Source organism: Haemorhous mexicanus, chromosome 6, assembly GCF_027477595.1.
Source record: "Haemorhous mexicanus isolate bHaeMex1 chromosome 6, bHaeMex1.pri, whole genome shotgun sequence".
NCBI classification, from domain to species: Eukaryota; Metazoa; Chordata; class Aves; order Passeriformes; family Fringillidae; genus Haemorhous; species Haemorhous mexicanus.
The window spans coordinates 15,992,477-16,013,512 of record NC_082346.1 but is presented as its reverse complement, the minus strand read 5'-3'; the positions used below and the strand labels follow the sequence as shown (position 1 = coordinate 16,013,512).

At 38.7% G+C, this 21,036-nt stretch overlaps 1 protein-coding gene across 8 annotated transcripts in view; it reads left to right on the top strand.

The window, feature by feature from the left end:
• The window catches only part of PLEKHA7 (pleckstrin homology domain containing A7), a 145,622-nt gene that overhangs the window by 55,765 nt on the left and 68,821 nt on the right, over window positions 1-21,036 (top strand). The window contains exon 1 of one of the 8 annotated variants that reach the window (XM_059848948.1): window positions 2,763-2,893. The exons of the other annotated variants lie outside the window; for them this stretch is intronic. Coding sequence (XP_059704931.1) covers window positions 2,778-2,893 — 116 coding nt within the window. The 5' untranslated portion in view covers window positions 2,763-2,777. Of the gene's footprint in view, window positions 1-2,762; window positions 2,894-21,036 lie in introns of those variants that run through there. 8 annotated transcript variants of the gene reach the window in all.

Here is a 21,036-nt window from a genome sequence, read left to right as displayed (position 1 = left end):
CTCCTTTTTTCCCTCACTCTGTTTATTCTCCTTTTATCTATTTTTATTTTCCTCTCCTGTCTTGTCCCATCCTAATTGGAAATGAAAAGCGAGTGTGAGTGAGGGAGATGGACCCAATCCTGCCGCTGGCTCCCTGGTGACCTGCAGGACCAGCTGTGGAGCTGTGTGTGCTGATGCTGTCCCAGGTGAAACTGCTGGCAGGGGTGCAGTGCTTGTTTCACCTCTGTTGGGCTCCCCTGGGTATTGCCTTCTTCAGGCATCTCTATCCCTTGGGGCTCCTCGGGTCTCTCCGTGCCCGTTCCCAGTGTGGCTCGGGTTACCCTTGCTGGGAAGGGTGTAATCAGATGAACGGGTGCCTGATTGCAACAATTCATTAGAAATCATTCTGCCAGGAAAGAGGAAACTCTGAGGAAAAATGTGAGCATTATGATAATGTTGTCTATTAAGTGTCCTTAAAAGGAGGCAAAAAGAATAAACGGCATGTGGTGCAAAGCGGTAGCTCTGATGTGGACTGCTTACTTTTCTAATTAATTCTGACTGAAAGTTTGAATATTTCTTCTTGTTTACTTAGTGCTTTCAGGTATTTCAGGCTCTTATTCACAGAAATATAATTGCAGCTCTTCTAATGACATTGATATTTGGGTGGCAGAACCAGTTACAGCAAGTTCTGCATGGCTTTTTTCTTAACTGCTGTTTTCTAACACATTATTCGTTGTGAAGAAAGGAAAAAGTCTACTGTGACTAGAGATTCAGATGTAAAATGTTTTGTACTTCATTATTCTGAGGACTTCAGCATGAAGTGGCAGTTTGTTCCTTTATTTTTGGAACATTATGCATTATTTCTGTTGATTTAGGGGAATTTGACTGTGTGAATTTGACTGTGTTTAGGGGAATGTGACTGTGTGTTCTGAAACAAAATTTTGTCTGTGTTGGTATAAATGTAGGCTGACTTGGTTTTGTGAATGGTGATGGTTCTGAATTCTCTTTGGTAATTTCTGTTGCCACTTCTGCCTCAACAGACTAATGTACTTGCATCATTAAGTTAATGAGTTATCAAGGCTCTTTGTTTAGAGGTGTGCTTCCCAAAATTTCCACTCTGATTGATTCTCTTGGAGCTGAAGGTGCCAGGATACCTCTTGATTGCTTTTTTTAAAATCCTTACAGGGATGTGTGTGGAGGTTTTCTGAGATTTACTTGGAGTGTTGAGAGAGTCCAGCTTAAGCAGTGAAACGTGGGTCACAAAATCACCCTGTAACACTCTGAATTTATGCTCTTAATAGAGTGGTTTTGAAATTAAATATGGGAACTAAGTTTGGGTCTTAGAAATTGAGCCTATAGAGAAATACTGTTCTTCCCAGTATACGTGAAGGAAATTTTGGCTTGTGTTAAATCCTGCAGTTTAATCCTGCAGATGGTCCTAGAGGTGGTCCTGGTTTGTGAAGCATTTCATTGATAATCTGAGAAATGTAAATGAGGAATTTGTTACAATTTGGATTGGAGGAAAAAAATTGGAGTACTGGCAGAAAATTTGTGAAGCATAAATTTGCAAGTTTCTTCTTTATGCAAATTCAAAACTTATTAAATCATAAATAAGGACATTGCAAAAGCTTAGAAGTTGTTTTTAAAACAATTAACTATAGGAAAATTAAAACTAATGCTGTGATTTATGTTGATATTTGAATAAGTGTCTGCTAATATTTGAGTTATAACAAATTGTTAAATATAGATTGTATCTATTCAAATCAGATGTAGGTTATATTTAGTCTCACTTTTCATGCTGTTATTTTGGCAGGTGTGTGATTTATGACATTGCTAATCCAGTTTCATGAGTCCTGCAATTCATTTGAAGGACATCTTCCTGCAGAAAAGGAGAATAAATTTGAGCACTTAGTAAATGGATGCTTATATATTCCATTTTTAGACCTTTTGCAGAAAACCAGACTACTTTTTTCTCACATGCTGAGTGAGGAGAGCCATCTTATTTAAGACTCTTCCTTAAGCAGACTGTTGGTCCTCTTGACGTGGAAATGCCTCTGTGCTGCTGAGATGACTGCAATGCAGATAATGCTGATGGTGCTCGCCTTTTCAAAATTTACATCAGGTTTTCAGCTCCTGCAAGAGGTTTCATTCACTCATGGCTTTGGGTGAGGAATAATCATCTGCTGAAACAGACAATTACAGCGGAGAGGGCTGTAATGGCTGAGATTATGAGCTCATGTGGGGAGGGTGCCAGGGCACTACTCTGGTGTGTCTGTCTGGGCTATGACCTGCCCCAAGTGAAAAATCTGATCCCATCGAGCACTTCCTCAGAAATGGAGACCTGTGTTGTTTTCAGACATTGTCGCGTGTTATTCTCTTTCCTTGGGAACTCTTGGGTGTTGTGCCTTCAAACTTTGCTTGCTGTGGCATTGCTGGCTTAGTTCTCTGTCCCTTGTGGCTCCTGCCTTCTCCTGCAGTGGGACAGCATCTCTGCCCTGTTCTTTCACTTTTCACATTTCAACTCTGCCTGCACTTTGCTGCCCCTACCCCTAAAGTGTTGCAGACCTGCCCATTTTCCCTTTGGCTTGGTGGAGCCTCCTGTTAGAGGCCTTGTCTCTCAGCAGGGCTGCTGCAATATTCTTGGAGCTCTGTAGCACTTCCTCTCCTCTTCCCTGTTCCTATCTCAATAATCCACATTTTACCTGCTGCTTTAACTACATCATCCATTTGAAAAATCCGTTTCTTGGCTCTCCTGTTAAACTGCCTCAAGTTCAAGCTTGTCTTTCTTGCTTTAAGACATGTCATTAGCTCTGTCCCCACTCTGGTTTTTTACAGGTTACTCCCTCTGCTTAAGCCTATTCAGAAGTGGATGTAATAAAAATTACTTGCTTTGTGCTTGTGTGCTGTTTACCAGGTAAGATTTCTGGATTTGAAATACATCCTGGTTTATAGAATTCATAACTGTCGGTTATTCATTTATCACTGTTCTGAAAAATGTAATTGTCTGGTCTTTCCCAGCTTTTGGCTTTTAATGTTTTCCACTCCCTCTTCCTTTCCCCTTTCAGGTAAAAGCTAGAGTGTTGCCCTTCATTTTCCTACAGCTGCTCTGTCTTTTCCATTGCTCTTAAAAAACAAAAAAGGTTGCCTGAAGGGAAGAAGGGAAGTAAAAGAAAAACTTAGAGCATTACCCATAATTGTGGAGTCTTTTAATTGTGCCGTTGTCTTCTGTTGGAGAGGGTGAGGTTTGAGGTGATTTAACAGGTCCAGAAATACTGTTCACAGGAGTTTTTCTTGTTCCTCCTAATGAAAAGTCAGCATGTGTGTATCGATTGGAAATGTGTATTTGTATTGCAAACCAACTGGATTTTATTTAGAATGAGTTCCATGTGTGTCCACCAGCTATTTCTGGTGTTTTAACTGCAGCTTTTCTGAGCTGTTCTGTATCCCTGCAGAACAGTAGGAAGTGTTGGTATAGCTTTTGGATGGAGAAAGATACAGTTAATTTTCATTCTGATTTTGACTTTTCATATGGAAACCTTCAAGGCAGGTTTGTTTTCTCCCTGCACTGTAATACCATAGATGGATAAAATGCAGAATGTGGCCTGTGTCAACTTGTTATACTAAAATCTCAGTTCACAATTCAGAATTAAAGAAAAGCAGCGTGAATCTATTAATGCCTACTAAGAGTCTTTCATGTTCCCTGGCAGAAGTGTTTTTCTTCTATGGATTTATTGCTGCTGTCTGCTGGGATTACTTTATTTCCATGTGCTGGAAACATTAGGCAAATGTGCAGTGGATTTGGTAATGTAAACTTTTCTATTGCTCTGCACCATGGGTCTTGATTTCACTCCATTGTACTTGCTCTCTGTATTCTTTTCTGCCCACTCTCACCCTGCTGGGTCATGATGTGATGTATTTCAGATGCTAAAAGCTCCTGAAGATAAGCCCCTTATTTTTAAGTACAAGCTGTTCTGTAAACCTCAGTTGCTTAAATGTCATAATTTTGCATGTTTTAAAACCCAAATTTTCCCAACAATCAAGGCATTGAGTGTTTGTACTGTTGAAGTCTGCATAGACTACTTACTGCAGTGATTTGAAATAAACTTCCTGTATATGTTATCAGTATTAATGTATATTAAAATAGTATTCTGAAATATTCTCTACTCTTTCTGGCTTCAGTCTAAACTTGAGTAAAGTGTGGTTTGTAAAAGTCCGCAAACATACTCCCATAATCTCTGTTTTTTGTATTATGACTGAATTTTTAGAAATGGAAAGCCTTAAAGATAGAGTCACTGGCAGCATTTATTCTTTTCTACTTGAGTACAGGATGTGTCAGGAACTGCAGTAGGAGTTTGGGCTGAAGTTCTTTGAAGCAATGCTGGTGCCTAATTAGTTCTGTTAAGTAGTTGTGTCCCAATATGTGAATCTGTTTTCTGCTGTTATTTTTAAACTCTTGCCTATTCCTTGGTTGCTTTTCCAGCTGTGAATATCCTTGTGCTGCACATTTGTCTTGACTATTTATTCAGCTTCTCCTTGCTTCACTTATAACATAGTAAGCCCTGCTTGAGTGCTAGCCAGAACTTTTTTGGTCGAGTGATCATTGTTAATCTGCTGATCACGGTGAAGTGCACTGATTTGGAAGTGGAGATGTGTAAGTGTTGGGACATGTGTCTTGGATCAAAGCTGTGCATGTGTGTTTACTTCACAGGGCTCTGATGAAATACTGGCAGCCTTGGCTGGAGCCCAGCCGGAGGCACCTTGTGTTGTGCAAGCAACTGTGGTTCAGGTTTAGGAGTGTAGTTCAGATGGCTGAATCGGTTCTTTCAAAGAAAGAAACCCTGTCTGGACAGTGGCAAGAAAAACTGCTGTAGACCAGGATTGATAAACTCAAATGGCATGAATTGTCCTGTGAGAATCTCCAGGAACTGGTTGGAATGTAAGAGTTGTTTTGACTAGGCTGCTATGCTGCTGTCAGCTTCCTTACCCATGGCAATATTTATTTACCCTTAAAGCTTCAAAGTCAAAGCCATGCCAGCCACCATGGTACTCAGTACTAAGGCCATCTTTTTGAGCTCAAAACATAATTGGTTTCCAAATGGCATCTCTGGCTTTCTTTCAGCTGCTGACTTATTCTGGATTCAAAGTTGTCATGGTAGGGCTTGGGTCATGATGTGCTCATCTGCACATGTTGCTGTGATCTGTGGAGAGTTCTCACACAGAAACTGAGGAAGTTTTCTCTGGTGATAGCCAGGACAGAAGGCAGAAGTAGGAGATACCCAAAGGACAGAGGTGACTTCTCAATATTCCTATCAGACAATGGCAAAGCTGCTGCATGCACATCAGTTAACATTGTCACAAAACCCCCTATAGTGCTACTACCTTGATCAGATGTGGTTGGTAATTTGGTGGTGTCCTAAGCAGATGTCTTGCATACTTCTGGAAGAATGTTGCCAAAGTACTGAGATCAGCAGCAGTCCCACAAATGATGCTTGAAGAGATGAAGATTATTTTCCCCTGTCCTCACAATGTCTACTGTCATCCTTCCCATCCAGCTTGGTCTTCTGCTGCCCTTCTTTGATTTATTCTGTTTGTTTTGATGGGTGCTTGTTTGTTTTTAGATGAAAATGGTAGTAATTTAGCCTTACTATTGTAGCATACAACACTCTTGTGTTCTGCTAAGTACCACTGCCCTGCAGTGTGTTTCAAAAAAGTATTGTCTGTTTGCTGCCTCTTTGGCTCACTGCATGATATTACACAGAGATCTAATCTGATGCATGTGTGGTCACTGAGTAATCACTAGGAATGCTCTTGTAAGAGTATCTCTGGATTAACTCCTTGAGGATTTCTTTTGTTGTTTGATTAATGAAGAGCAAAAGATTTTTAGCTCTGATTGTAGTGCCAAAGGACACTTACATGAGTAGGACAGCTGGGGTGTCTGGGTACAGTTGTGAGGCAAATAATTTTGTGGTGTAAACAAAGGAGAACTTTTTCTCTAAATATTAAAATTTCTAAGCATACAGCAGAGTATAAAATGTGCATTTTTTTCCTATTTCCTACTTTGCAAGAGGTGGTTATAGTTTTAACATGGAACTTGCTTTCCCTGAAGTTAAACCGCATGCTGAAATTTTGTGTCCTTAAAAATCTGATGTTCATAATTGCTCCTAAAATGTTACTTGCCTTTTATAACATGTACCCTGAGGTTTGTGATTTTGGAAGTTCCTTTAAATCCTTCAGGAAAATGAGCTAATTATTGAAATAATTCCAGTAGCTTGATTAATATGATTAATGCTATAGGTGTCTGGAATCTGTTGCTTTTCCTTTCTGCTAGTAAAACTAGTACTTTTCATTCTCATCAACAGAATTGAAATGTTTCTGTGCATAGAGCAAACTAAAGCATTCACAGTATTGGGGAAATTGCCAAATATGAGGGCTTTCTAATCCAAAAAATAAAATTTGGATTGTTTTACTGGCTTCTTTTGTTTTAGTTTAATGAGTTCATGTTGGTAGTTGATACTGGCTTCCATCACTTCATCATTTTATGTATAAGTTTAAAAATATAAGGAAACCAACATAAAAGTGTTGTAGAGCACAGATGTAATTAGTTATTGCTAATAGATGAAGTCTCTTTCCCAGAACAGAGGAAAGCCAAAGACTGCAGAAACAGAATCGTTCTTCTTCTCCCTTTTATGTATTATGTTGATGGGATATGATGGAGTTGCAAGTCAGAGTGCTGAAGATAGCCAGGAAAATGTTTGGAGTGATTTAAGGTAGTAATTGGGTAGTTGGCAGGATGCAAGTTTATTCCTTTATTTTAGATTTGACTTTCAGGGATGCTTCATCTTCACTTCAGGCTATAGTAAATTACTGAGGAGCTAAGATCACTCCTTTCTCATCCCACTTGTGATACTGGTTAAGCTTTAACATAGGATCAAATTTTACTGTGTAAAGTACAAAATGAGTGTGTGTGTGTATAAAAGTCGTTATTTTTATTGTTGTTTTAGTGATTATTTTTAAAGGTATTACTCTAAAACCGCTGTCACACTGTGGATTGTTCATCTTGAATTCTCATCTTTTTTCTCTTTGCTGCACTAGAAAATCATATCCATTGTTGAAGTGAAATCCACTGCATCTTAGCAGGGGAAATATATTGTAGCACAAATAACTTGCACATCTCTGTGTTTCTTCCTAATAAGCACAGCTATGAGTGATCAGCTGTAAGACAAATAACTGGGTCTGACACTCTTAAAATGGCTTGGATTTTTCAGTTGATACTGGCAGTTGCTATCAATTGAGGCTTTTGTGAAAAAGATTGAATACCTTAATATTTCATAAAAACCTCTATTCAGGCACTATGGTAGGGGTTTGCTGTCTTGATCCAACCCAGTCTGGATTCAAGGTATTGATGTAAATAATTCCAGGAGTCCCCCTGAGTTGTTTGTTTCCTGTAGGAAATTTGACTGAAATCAGTGTTGGTAATAAAGCCTCTACTGGTTTAGTGATTAACTTCTATAGTATGACAGCTTAAACCAAGTAAATACAGGTAATTAAGGATATGGATTTTTATTTGGTTGATTTTTCTAATCAGTACCCATGCCAGAGTTTTTTTTTTTTGGTGCTGATTTAGAGCATTCTGCCTCTAGAACTTGCCGGGCTGTGTGAATAAGCCTGCTGTTGTTAAATGCTGCATTTTAGAAGGGCAGTCATCACTCTTGCTTGATCATGGTTTGGACCAATATGCAGAAATAAAGGGCTTTGACTCCTTACCACTTCTTGCCCTTGGAATAATAAGCAATTCAACACTAACTCTTCATAGAAGGCCACTTCTTTTTGGTAGAAAAATATCTACTTATTTTCTGAGAATAGCCTACTTTTTGTGCCTTTCTGCTTCATTTGGTGTCTTGATGAGTTCTGGATGATAATAAAAGTGATGCCCTTGACTTGGAAAAAGTAATGAACCAAATCATTGAACTGCATAAGACATTAAATACTAAGATGAAAAAATTTTTATGTACTGTATCTGACAGCCATGTACTTTTGAACATGTACTGTTCCTTTTTTGCCATCTGTGTTCTTTTTAATGACTTCATGAATTAAATCACTTCCTGTGAAAAAGTTATTTCTAGACATTTTGGAGGCTTCTGCAATGTTTGTGAAGTACTTGGCTTCAGTTCCGTGCTGTCGGTACTATTTGTGGTATTAGTGAAGCTGTTTGCTTCAGACATGAATTCCTCAAATACTCCATTTTATGCACCCTCCCAAGATTTCATGTTTCCTGCAATGTCGTTTCCTTTCAAGAGATCAGGAGTGAAATCACCATTCTCCACGTGATGCTGCCTTCTCAGTCATGTCAGGATCTTACTGATCAATAAGGAGGTACTCTTTCTCACTTTGTGGAACATGTTTTTGTTCTCTCCATTGAACCTGAAACCTGTAGGAATTTATGCTTTCCAAGTGTCCTTCTTGAATATTTGTTTTGGAAATCTTTCATTAGAAGATTGTTCCTAGGTTGAATCCATAGTTCATAACGACGTGCTGTAATATCAGAATATTTGCTTTGTTGCTGTGTGCTTTTCTTCTGTTGATTTGTTTTGTTCTTCATACTGCAGTTGGAGGTTTTTAGCCCAGGGAAAAAAGGAGGCTCAGGGGGATTTTTATCACTCACTCAGCTACAGCTACCTGAAAGGAGGCTGTAGCCTGCACCCAGGCAACCAGTGATGAGAGGACACAGCCTTAAGGTGTATCAGGGGAGGCTTAGGTTGGACATCAGGAGGAATTTCTTCACGGAAAGAGTGGTTGGGCATTGGAATGGGCTGCCCAGGGAGGTGCTGGAGTCACTGTCCTGGGAGGTGTTTAAGGAAAGCCTGGACGTGGCACTCAGTGCCATGGTCTGGTGGACGTGGTGGGGCTCGTGGGTTGGACTCGATGATCTCAGAGGTCTGTTTGGATTTTTAATTGCCTCTGTGATTCTGAATCTGTTTGCATAATCAAAATGGAATGCTTAGTGGTGCAGTTTGGTTTTTTTTTCCCCTTGTGGTGTGAACAAATGTCCTTAACATTAAAAGAAAATGCAATCTTTTCCATGCAATCTATCTACGTTCCCCATTCATTGATATTCTCTGAAACATGAACCAATACTAGCTTCACCATCATTTATCTTAATTTATCTATTCTTCTATCATAGGATTTTCTTTTCTTTGTCTTTCCTGAGAGGACATGTCATGGTAGATACAGGCCAAGAAGTTGAGTCTCTTCTTTGTTGTGTGATCTAACCTGATCTTCAGTAATCCAAGGCTAACTCTTCACACAAGGATGCTCTTTTGATAGAAAAATGTTATCTCCTGAGAGCAGCCAACTCCACTTCTTGTCCTTTGCTACTTGATTGATGTTCAGAATTTACTTTAAATATTATTGTCTGATGATAGGCTATAGGACAGCTACAAATAACAGCAAATTATGAGATTACCAAGGTGTAGCCATTTGTGAGCTTGTTGGAGAAAAACATGGCTATGGGGTTGTATAAATAACTGCTGGAGTTTGTTCCTTGTAGTAGCTTGGAGAAGAATTAACACCAAATGTTCTGCTTTTTATCCCCTTGTGTATTTTTAGCAGGGAACTGAAAATATTTTCTAATCCCCAGAATTGTTTATGCATGCTGTGAGCAATGAATAGCCCTGTCAAGGTAGAGAATTATGTTTAAGAATCTGCAGGATTCAAAACATTATAGCTTTTAATTAATTTTTAAACAGTGTCTAACTCATTATATTTTTAAAAAACTCACAGCTGCATTTATAATTGTCTTTGCCCCCCCCCCCCCCCAACCAAGAGTACAAAAGATGAGATGTTTTGCCCTCAGCTTTACCTCCACTCCTTTGCAGGTAACCAACCAATCTGTGGGGCTATTGGCTTGGGCAATCAGTCCCTGATAAACATTTGAAATTTCCTGCTGAGGTGAATTACAAAACTTAGTCTGCATTGACATGAAAAATATTCTGCCAACCATCCTAAAAATCATATTTACCAAAGTATTTGATAAATAGCAAGTGTGAAATCTGAACATGCCAAAATAAATACAAAGAGCAGAATGTTCAAGGGGAAAAAAAATCATATAATTCTTGCCATTTTAAATTGGTAGTTCAATTTTTAATTTTAGAAAGTAGAATTTAGTTTCACTCAAACTGTCAACAAAATGAATTTCAGTAATTAAAATTCCTATTGTCTTCTCCGGGCATGAAAAGGTTTTTGTTGTTGTCATGGTGACAGTTGAGTGACAAGTTCAAAGTAAGTAATTGCTGCTGAGAGTTCCTTTATGAACATTTGCAGTATTTCAGAAAGGATTTCAGGAAAAAATAGGATTTCTTTATTAGGCTTCAAAAACACGTATGGTGGACATACACTCAGCAAGGGAAATTCTGCATTCTTGATTTTACAGTCTCCACAGTGCTTTTACCCCTGTAAATTCCATGGTGATTTTAAAGATGATGAGGGAAGTGAGATTTGCAATGTGCAATTGTGTTTGTAACTTGTGATTACATTAGATAGTGCAGCACTGAAGTTTGTGTTTGTCTCAAAACTCTGTATTCAGCAATAATCTAGTCACACACATCCTTGTTGCCACATACCTGATTTTCTTCAAATATGAGATCCTTTAAGTTCTGAGAGTTGTTTTAGGGGAAATATGTTTATTCCCAGAGATCATTGTTATGCATTCACCTGCTGCCTGAGTTCATATTCTTCTTGCTGTTGGTAAACAAGAATTAATTTATATTAGCTTACTGATCTATCAGCTTTCTGATAATCAGCTGAATTGAAGGTTTCTCTTGGATTTCAACTGGTGCAATTTAACACCTTTAATACCTTTATTACATGGAGGACATTTAATCAAAACCTACATGCTGCTACTACATGTGTAAAAGATCAACTCTGTGCATTTTGAGAACTTTAATCTTCAGGAAATCTGTGTGACTTCAGAAACATCTAGAGCCTCAAGGTGAAACCTCAAGTATGCACGTGTGTTCATGCACTTGTGTATCTTATAGGTGTGTTTCTTTTTGCATGTGTATCTACAGAAGTACAAGAAAATGTGCCTGTATATGTATTTGGGGGTGGGAGGGGAATTTTAGTTTTTGGGTTGGGCCTCATAGTAGATCAGGAAGACTTGTTTGGGCAGACTGCCACTGAAATGGTTGACGAGCTGAAGGACTGCTGTGTTTGTGGAGGAAAACTCCACTGAAACTTTGCAATGAAATCTTCTCCATAATTGTGCATTTGACCAAATTGGTCAAATTTTTCTCAGGGGTGCTGAAATATCTTAGATCTGAGATGCTGTTCTGTGCTTGGTAAACCCTGACAGGATTTGGTTTCATTTGCTAAGGAATAAGTGAACTGAGGATGTTCAAAGCCTTTTTTTCTCTTTGCTTCTGATTCACGACTTTATGAGCTCAGTGATTCAGAACATGTTCTTACATGAAAAGCACTGTTTAAACATGAGATTAAATACAATTCATCAAGAGCACTCAAGTGTATTTTTTTTTACTGCATACAAACTCTAGGTATCATTGTTTCTCTCTATATATCTTCCCTCATAGACTTACACTTTACAAGGTTACCACTCTCTCTTTTCACTCTTCATGGGGGTAATGATTTTTAAGCTCTTTTTACAAAAATGGCACATAAGAATTGTTCACAGACTGGCACAAGGTGTCCTGCTTGGTGTCCATTGATCTCAGTTCTGCAAGCATTGAGAAATGTGAGTTGTCCCATTTGAAGTGTTTGAACTGAGCATGTCTTTACATCATAGATTACAACTGCAATCAGTTTTTCTGTTGTAGTAGGTAAATGCCATCTCAGTTTTTTCAGGTTTCATTTGTATGGATTTATTTTGGTCTATGAAGTAATTCAAATATTACCAAGGCTGTAATTTAGACTTTTAGTTGATACCATTAATATGTCTCAGCTATGCAAAGGGTATTATTATTGTTGCACTATTGTCAAAGTTCTTGCTGTTCTTTGGAAATTGTGGCTTCTGTCCATGTAGAAATTTTTCCTTTCCTAATGAAGATAATACATTTTCTGGTTAATTATCTAAACAATATTTAGTTTATTTGTTTTAAACTGCAGTGTGCTTTTTTTCCTTAATAGTAAAAATGCCTCTGATATGACAGTCATGTTGACCATTATAATTACTTTCCATTAAGGGAGTTTTTAGTGTAATGAGTCATTTCTAGGCATTTTCACTCAAATGACATACAAAGTACTGGTTCAGAAAATACAATAGCTTATTCTGTTTTTGTACACGAGGGAAGAATGCACACAGAAGTTTGTCATTTAAAGAAAAATAAATGGAAGAATTTCAAAATAGGTTTTTTTTAAACCTGATGAGTATAGGCAATATGAGGCAAAACTGTTTTGTGATCCAGTAAGCAAAAAATGTCATCTCTGCATTTGTGTAAAATAACCATATTTCATGCTGGAAAATAATAATAAGGGCCTATAACTCATGCTTCATTCCTTAGTCTTCTGCAGGAACTCTGCTTCTTGCCAGTTAAAATAATGTGAGTAGACTTTCAATTACAAAAACTTTTGATGGACAAAAGCATGTGCAAGCCACGAAAAATTGGCATTTTACAAGTTCTACCTTAATCTGCACTTTGTTACCTGCTTTGTGGTAATTCTTACTTTATGATTAGGAAGTGTTACATGCTATAGTTTGGGGTTTTGTGGAGGTTTAACTAAATTATATGGGTTTAGTTGCAGTAAGTGTTATTCATGCATTTTAGAAGTCTTAGCTGTTAAAATTTGTTCTTAGAAACTCCACAATGGAAATACAGAGATGCTGTAGTGCAGTTTTCTCTCTTGGGTCATTCTGACTTTTCAGTAACAAGAAAGTGATTGTGAATGGAAACACCTCAGTAAGTAAAATGGTATTCCTGAGAGAGATGAGGAAAGTACAGTAAGGAGGAGAAGGTGTGCCAGAGCAATGGTATTTTGCAACTCAAGGGCTTAGATTCTAATTTTCTCTTTATGTTTTGGTGCCAGCTTGTTGCAGATGCTGATAGTTCTCCATGAATGAAGAGTGTAAAAAGTTAGTGGGAAATATTCTTGAGAGAGGTTGGGATGGGTGTGTCTGGAACTTTTGCTGGCTTTTGGAAGATAAACTGTGTCTCTGCTGTCTGTGCTCCTAGTTCAGGATTTCTATAGTGACCACAGTGTTATGACAGGCTGTTTGGATTAAAAGTAGTGCATAGGGGAAATCCTGCTGGAGGGTGAACAGTTTAGAGAGATTTGGGATGGAAGAGCCCGAAGCAGTACATGCATGGTGTTGCTACGATGTTTGGAGGTAGGAATGTCTGAAACATATTTACAAAATAATACTGTAAATACAGGCCCTGAGAAGATTTAAAATGAAAAGTTTTCCAAGATTCTATTGTATTATGGAAGTTGCATTAAAGTGGTGTTGTGAAGACTGAATTGAGAATCCAGTTTTAATGATTTCCTGAGAAATCTGCTAATTGATACCATTGAGATTTAATTCCTAGATACAACTGCTGCTGCTAATGTCCCACATTCTGCATTCTTAATATTCTGCATTTTAAAAAGTCTGCTTAATTTGGAACCTCATAGGTCAGTTAACACTTTGGTTTTGATTCATGAATTTATGAATATATAGTGATCTTGATTGTAAATGTCGTACAATTATACATTAATATAACCTCTGTGTTTATAATTTGATTATAATATTGTTATACATTAATTGTTGTGTGAGGAAGAGGACAGGGTAGTTCTGTGAAGAACTGGAACTACCTGTACTTGGAGCCCCAGGGAACAGTTGGGAGTTCAAGGAACAGAAGAGAACATCTCAGTTGAGGAAGATTAGGAAGCAAGGGAAATCCCTGCAGTGTTTCTGTGACTTTCTTTGGTTGCTGGAATTTTGTTTGCCTAAGGGAAAGTCCTGTGACCTGAGCTGTGTGTGTTGCAATACCATGTGCCTAATGAAGGACATACCATTTTTTTGCTAGTCATGGTGGTTTTTGGGTAGTAGTAGTTGGTTTCTGATGATAATTTTCCAGTCAGGGGGGTCCAGAGGGAGGCTGTGAAGATGATCAGAGGGTTGGAGCACCTCCTCTACGAGGAAAGGCTGGAGAGTTGGCGTTGTTCACCCTGGAGAAGACTCCAGGGAGACCTTATTGTGGCTTTTGAGGATTTAGAGGAAGCTTATAGGTGGGGATAGTTTCTTTATTGGAATGAGGTGATAGGATGTGAGGCAATGGCTTTCAGCTGAAAGGGGGGCAGGTTTAGATTAAACACCAGGAAGGATTTCTTTTCTGTGGGGGTAGTGAGACACTGGAACAGGTTGCCCAGAGCAGTGCTGGATGCCTCATCCCTGGAAGTGTTGAAGAACAGATTGGATGGGCTCTGCCCCACCTGTTCTAGTGGGAGGTGTTCTGCCCACGGCAGGGGGCTGGAGCTAAATGATCTATAGGGTCCCTTGCAGTGCAAACCCTTCTGATTCTGTGACAATTGCATTGGAGTGACATTGCTTCCTAGAAGAGCATCCCATTGCCTGAAGTGAATGCTGGTTTAGTAGGATCCAGCTGAAGGGTACCTGTGCTTTTTAACAGTTATGTAAGGTGACAATGGAGCTAATACCTACTTCTAGTGTCTTAAGTGACCTCTTTACCTATTCTACCAAATACACAGACATACCAATTCCACAAGCATGCAGTGGGTGTCAGGTTGTACAAACTATTAATGCAGCTTACAGGACAGTCCTTGAAAAAGTTTAATTATTCCCTTGACTTATTAATGATTTTTTTAATGCTTCTGTGGGTAAGTTAGAAATGTGGCATGTTGCATGTGTCTTAGGTATGTGCCACTTGGTATTAGATGAAGGTTCCTCCCTTCCAAAAATAGTTGGTGTTCCATGTCATGGATCTGGATTATTTCTCTTCTCTGAAGAATTTACTCTTAGCTATAGCAGAAAATGTCTTCAAAATTGAGCCACCATCTTTGCATTTGGGATTTTATGGGTAGGATAAGATCACTTAAAGAACAGAGTACATCTGTCCTTTTTCTTCCTTCAAGTAAACTTCTGGAGAGCACTCTTAGGAAACAGCACGATTCTTGGTCCTGCTGTCAAGGCTCTTTTTTTCTTCCAGCAGGTTTTCAATCCAAGATGCAGGGAGATGGGCTCACACACAATTCAGAGCAAAGTACCTGGCTGATTTCTTTCCTTTGTTGTACTTCCCTACAGGGCGTTCTCACTAGTCACAAACATTTTTGTTGGAGCTTCAATCTGTTGCATTGTTTATTTTCTTTAGATCCTGTTAGTTAAAACACAACTCTGTCTATTTCCAAATAGAACTTTAGTGGTTTTTTTTCCTTCCCGTTGTAAATCTCACTTGTAATTTTCTAAGGCATCAACAAAATAGCTTTTGTGTCTATTTTGTAGTTCTCATGCTTACATTTATGTCAATAGAAGTATTTGAGAATGAAAAAAAGTATGTAAGGAATCTAGAACCAAACATTTTGAGGTGCCAAATAGTTCAATCTGCTCTTTCTTTATGTCTTTAGAATACAATGTCTTATTCTGCAAACCTCTCCACATCCAAGGAATGTAGAATATACATGTGGTCTTTGCAGGATTTTTGAGCTCTCTGATGGTAGTTTAACTCAGGAGCTTTAAAGCTTGAAATCATGGCATATAACATGAGGACTCCAGAATATTAGATAGAAAAAAAAGTTTGTGTTATGCAAGTTAAGAATAATGAATTTATTTTTAATTTTTCCTAGAGAGTGTCTTTGTATTCAGAAATGGGACCTTTTCCCTCTTTGCACTTTGATTTGACAGCAATTTGCATTACAGTGTGGCTGTGTCTTTCTAGTGCTGTACTTTGAGATGAATAAATATTGCCACTCATCATTGCTGGAGTTTAATCTGTTGTATTAACACCACTGGCTTAGATTTGGATTCCTAGACGGTTTCCAAAGAGTAATGAAATGACAACATAGGATGCTGCAGAAGCAAACATTTTCTGGGTCATGTTAGGCTGAACTTGATGTTTCAGTGCAGTTATTTGTAAGCTGTACGTGGATGAATTAAGTTTAGAAGGATTAGAAAGTAACTGAGCAGGAAGATTTTAAGTAGCATAGGAAAGTTGATCTCAGAGTGAGCTTAGTTTTGGAGACTTACATTTAGAGATCCAAGTTTTCAGGTGGCATTAACTGGCTCAGCTTTGTACAAGTGCACTGACAATTTCATCCTGCCAAATAATTTTGCTGAACTTGCTTTGTGGGTGTTGCAATGCTTTAGGATTCATGATGCTTGTACAGTTGTATCATGTTTTATTTTACAGTGTGTTACCTCACAGCTCTGAAAGAGTACAGGAGGAAGAAAGGCCACCACCTCCTTCCCACATCCATACAATTAGTTCTTGAAGTGAAAAGAGCTCTGATGTTGCCAAAATGGTATTTTCAGAATAAAGATGATTTTATGTTGGATGAAAATATTTTAAAGAGCAAAGTTCTAGGCACTGGGAGAGATTTTCTGTAAATCCATAAGCAGTTAATCTGGAATGCTGCAGTGTGGTTTGTTCAACGAGATTCAGGAATTTCAACCTGTCCTTGCTTCCCAGCTTTGCTGGAATTCTTTGGAAAGGTTGAAGTAATCCTGTCTGCTGTTGAAAAACAATGAATGTTTTTGCTTGTTTGTACTGCAGTAGCATCCTGAAAGCTGCAAATGAAGTTATGTGTCTGAATTGGTAGGCACTTTTTCTCTCTTTTGAAGGTCTTAAATGTTAATAAAACAATGATTTCATAAAAAAAGGTGGACTGTACAGGAAATCTGTTTCAGAGCTGGAATCTGAATCTTGATCTCCCAAATCCCAATGTAGTAGTGCCAAAACCATTAACTTTAATCTGCTGATGATGCTGAAGAACTTTGGGTATTGCAAATCTAGACATTTCTTTCACTTTTCTTGTGGGAGAGCTTAATTTCCCTGTAAAGACACATTTCTGAGTCCCAGCCCAGTTTCCAAAATAATTGAAATTCATCACTCCATGAATTCAATTTTTTTCAACTTTATAATGCAAAACTGATGAATATAACTTCAAAGCCGAATCACTTGGTAAGTGAAGACTTACTCAGCAGAAATCAGTCATCTGATTTCTTTATTCAGTGCTACTTTCAAATTTCTTACTGGTTTTAAAGCAGACTCTGCACTTGTAGTCTACTAAGTTTTATTTCAGGGACAGCACGTATTCAGGGAAATGATTTGTGACATTTCTATAGATTGTAAAATAAAATACAATGGATCTACTGAAAGCATGGAAAGGTTTTGTGTTGCTTGTAATCCTCTTGATTAAATATTAATGGATATGATACTTACCACAGTGCATTTGGAGTGTTTGCATTTTCAAAATTAACATTGAATAAAACCCTTTTTACTACATGTTGCTCTGAATTTATCAAGAATGTCTAGCTCTTAGGCTGGCTCTGTTCAGTCATATGCTTTGGAGAACTTTATTTCTGCTCTTGCTGTATCTAAAAGGGGAAAAAAATGAACTCCCTGAATGGTGAAGAACTATTTAACATCTGTATTTTCAAGAGTTTACAAAGTTTTCTGTAAGCTAAAAGATCCACATTTTTCAAAGGCATTCTGTCATCGTATTTTCTGTTAAATAATTACCTAAAGAACAAACATTATTGCATGTGAAGTTACTTCACCCCCTTAGCTGCCAAGTTTCAGTCACATGTTTCATAGAGGCTTTCTTGGCATTGAAAGGACTTAATGCAGGATCTGAAGAAGTTGTCTGGAATTTCTTTGAGTCTCTAATCCCGTTCTCACCCCAGGCCTTGTCAGCAGTGTGAGAGCTCTCCTGCTGGCAGCTTCTCTTGCTCCAGCCCAGCAGAGACGTGCAGTGCTTGTGCTGTGCCCTGGACCTGCTGTTTGGCAGCAGCAAACAGGGCCATGCCTTGGGGTCAGGAGGTGAACCCCCATGGGGCTGTCCTCACAGCCTGGGGACACGTGGCAGAGAGCTCCTCCTTGTCCTGCCAAGGTGAGACACAGGTGGGTGTTGCTGCAGGTGCTGAGCTCTGCTTTAAGGGCATGTCTCTGAGGCTGGGCATCCCCTGGGATAAAGCAGCAGCAGCAGGAGCAGTGCTGTTGTAGCCTTGGAGGTGTTTTCTGCTCCAGGTTCACTCCAGTGACAAGGGAAGCTCTGCTGGCACCTTGGTGCTGTGCAGATACAGCACAGGAGCCAGGCAGGAGGCCACGACACCCTGCACAAGGGGCCCAGGAGGAATGCAGCTGATAGCACTCTATCACTATACATGGGGGGCTGAGAGCTGGCTTTTGGCTGGGCTGCAGTTCTGCTCCCTGGAGCTCAGCAGCCTGATTTCCTCTGTGCTGGCTCTTGGTGTTTTGCCTGTGCTGTGTGGTTGTTCACTTCCAGCCACGTTGTGAAAGGTGGTGGTTGCTTCATCTTTCCAGTTACTTTAAAAAATAATAGCAGCTTCCATGCTTAAGGAGAGGATTTTCATCTCCAGTGAAATAATGTGGTTTCATGCAGTGTCATTCAGAACTGATTTTGAAGCCTCATGCAGTCCCCAGAAGAGTGCATCCTATCTAATAATGCATATTGATGTTTGCTAATCTCAATGAGACCTCTGAACCACTTCACAGAAAGCCAACAGTGCTGTTCTACAAGTGTGTTTGCTAGCTTAAGCACAGGAAGAGTGAAAGTGTGCTTCTTGATACATTGCTCGTGCTATTTTCCTTAGCCACTAGATCTACATATTGTCATCAGTTGGGTGTACTCTGGACTTTTTCTGAACCCTTTTTTTGGGTGCTGTTAATGTGTCTTCTTAGTGACATTAACAAAATGCAAATGTTTCTTCTGTGGCTGGGTTTTTTTCAGTGCCACTCTTCTCATTATATTTTATTATTTTATTTTATTCTTAACACATTGTACTGTCAGAAGATGAAAATTTGACCCAAGAAATGTAGCACAGGAATGTTATTATATGAGAGTTGTCTTCAGCTTCATTTATGTTTGGTTCACATACTTAGACATTCAGTACACCAAACTCAGCATAACTTATGCCAGTAATGTAAATTGTTATTGACCAGCTGCTATAGTTATTTTGTGACCTGCATGCTTTGATTACATAGTGGGGAGTTGGGGGTTGTGGTGGTGACACTGGATGACTGAAAATAGTGGTGCTTCTGAAGAATTAGTTAATTGGTTTGTGTTTAGCAAAGAAAATTCTGGAGTTACACACACTAAAGCAGGTAATTTCCAAAAGTTTATTTGACTTTCTGCATTGAGTAAAATAATGAGAATTAAATCGGAGATGTTTTAGAGGATGGAATTATTTAGTACAGTGTTGAAATGGTTAATGTATTAATGATTGTATTTCTTCTTCTTTGTATAAATATTGTCTAGTAGTGTTGTGTGTATTTGAACATATTTTCCATTCTGTAGATGCCAAAGAAAATACTTTAACACTACAGCAATATTTCTGTGAGTGTTTGGAAATGTCTGAGGAGTTTCTGTGCTTGTCTGGCTTGGGGCCACTGAGTATTTCTACATCTCTATAAGGAAAAGTTGGCTCTAGGTTATTTCTTTGGGCAAGTTATACTGAAATGATCAACTTCAGGTAGCTTTATGTCTTTATAGTTGTGTGGCTATAAATGCCCCCTTTTTTCTGTAATGCTGAGCTTTTTTGTTGAATTACAAAAATATTTCTGCATACTTTATAAACTCTGCATAATCTATAAAGAGACTCTTCCATATCTGTTTGACAGTTCCAATCCTAAAACATTAATCTTGGCTCTGTGTGTGATTTGGAGTAGCTTTCTGTGAGCAGATGCTGATGCCATGGCTTTAGAGCATGTCAGTATTTCAGTGCTGTAGGTGCTGGGCTTCTTTGGAAAGGGAAGTAACAGTGAGGTGTATAATTCACAGCCCTGAAGAGTCAGCCTGAAAAGCTCCATTAATTCCTCCTACCTGTTGCTCTAGGCAAGATGATCTTGCATTGCTAATCTTCTCTGAGCAAAAACTTGGTATTATGTGCCTCTCAGGAGTACTGCAGTCCATTTAATACTTAAGATTTGATAAGAAAAAGCATTTTACAAATGCACTTAACTTTGGAGGAGATGCATTGCATTTTATCCAACACAGTGAATTGAGTGAAATAGGGGAAGGAGGAACTCTTTTACACAGTCAAGAATCACACAAACCAAAAGAAATAACTTTGTTGCTGTAGTATTTTCCTTTTTTTTTTTTCCTAAGCTGCAGATGAATAGAGTTTGAAGTGTTTCAGAATTAACACAAAGTTTCCATAGGCTGGAGCAGTTTATTAGAGAAGGAACTTTTATTAATATATATGCCAGTAAACATGATCAGCTAACCCACAAGACTAGGTGTGCTCTGTGGGAATTGTGGTTTCTTCATAATAAACATTATTTCAGTTAATACCATGCTGATATCCTTGTTTATTCCTTAGTCTGCTGTCTAAAGGGCATGAGCTGTGTAGGATTGAGGTCAGTGCCTCATTAGCCCTGTGAAGCTGTGGAGGACATGGGTAGGGCTCCAGAGGGACTGAGACTGACCCATGGGGGTTCTGAATGACCTTTACTAGGAAAGACTTGGGTTGGAAGTTGTGTCCTAGCAGATAAAAAGCACAGGAACCCAGCCCACATAAATTCTCTGCTTTAGTGGAATATTTATTAGTGGAATGTAAATGGACTTTGGATTTATTTAGTTGCTGAAGGAGTTAATTAATGCTGTTATTAAAGACTGAAGGAAGAAACCATTTTTTAATGCTCTTTGGAGCTTTTCTTCCTAAATGATGTGGGGTTTTTACATTTTCCTCTTAGCAGAATCTATTATGTGAATCTTGCTCGTCTGTTTTGGGTTTTGTTTGCCTTCTGTGACAGAAATAGGAGTTGTACCTGGCCTTGTGATGGTTGGGCAGCTTGGACTGGGTGGGGCCTCAGGTCTTCTGTGCAACCCTCTGCAGAGCAGAGCGTGGTCAGTGGTGAGCTCAGACCGGGT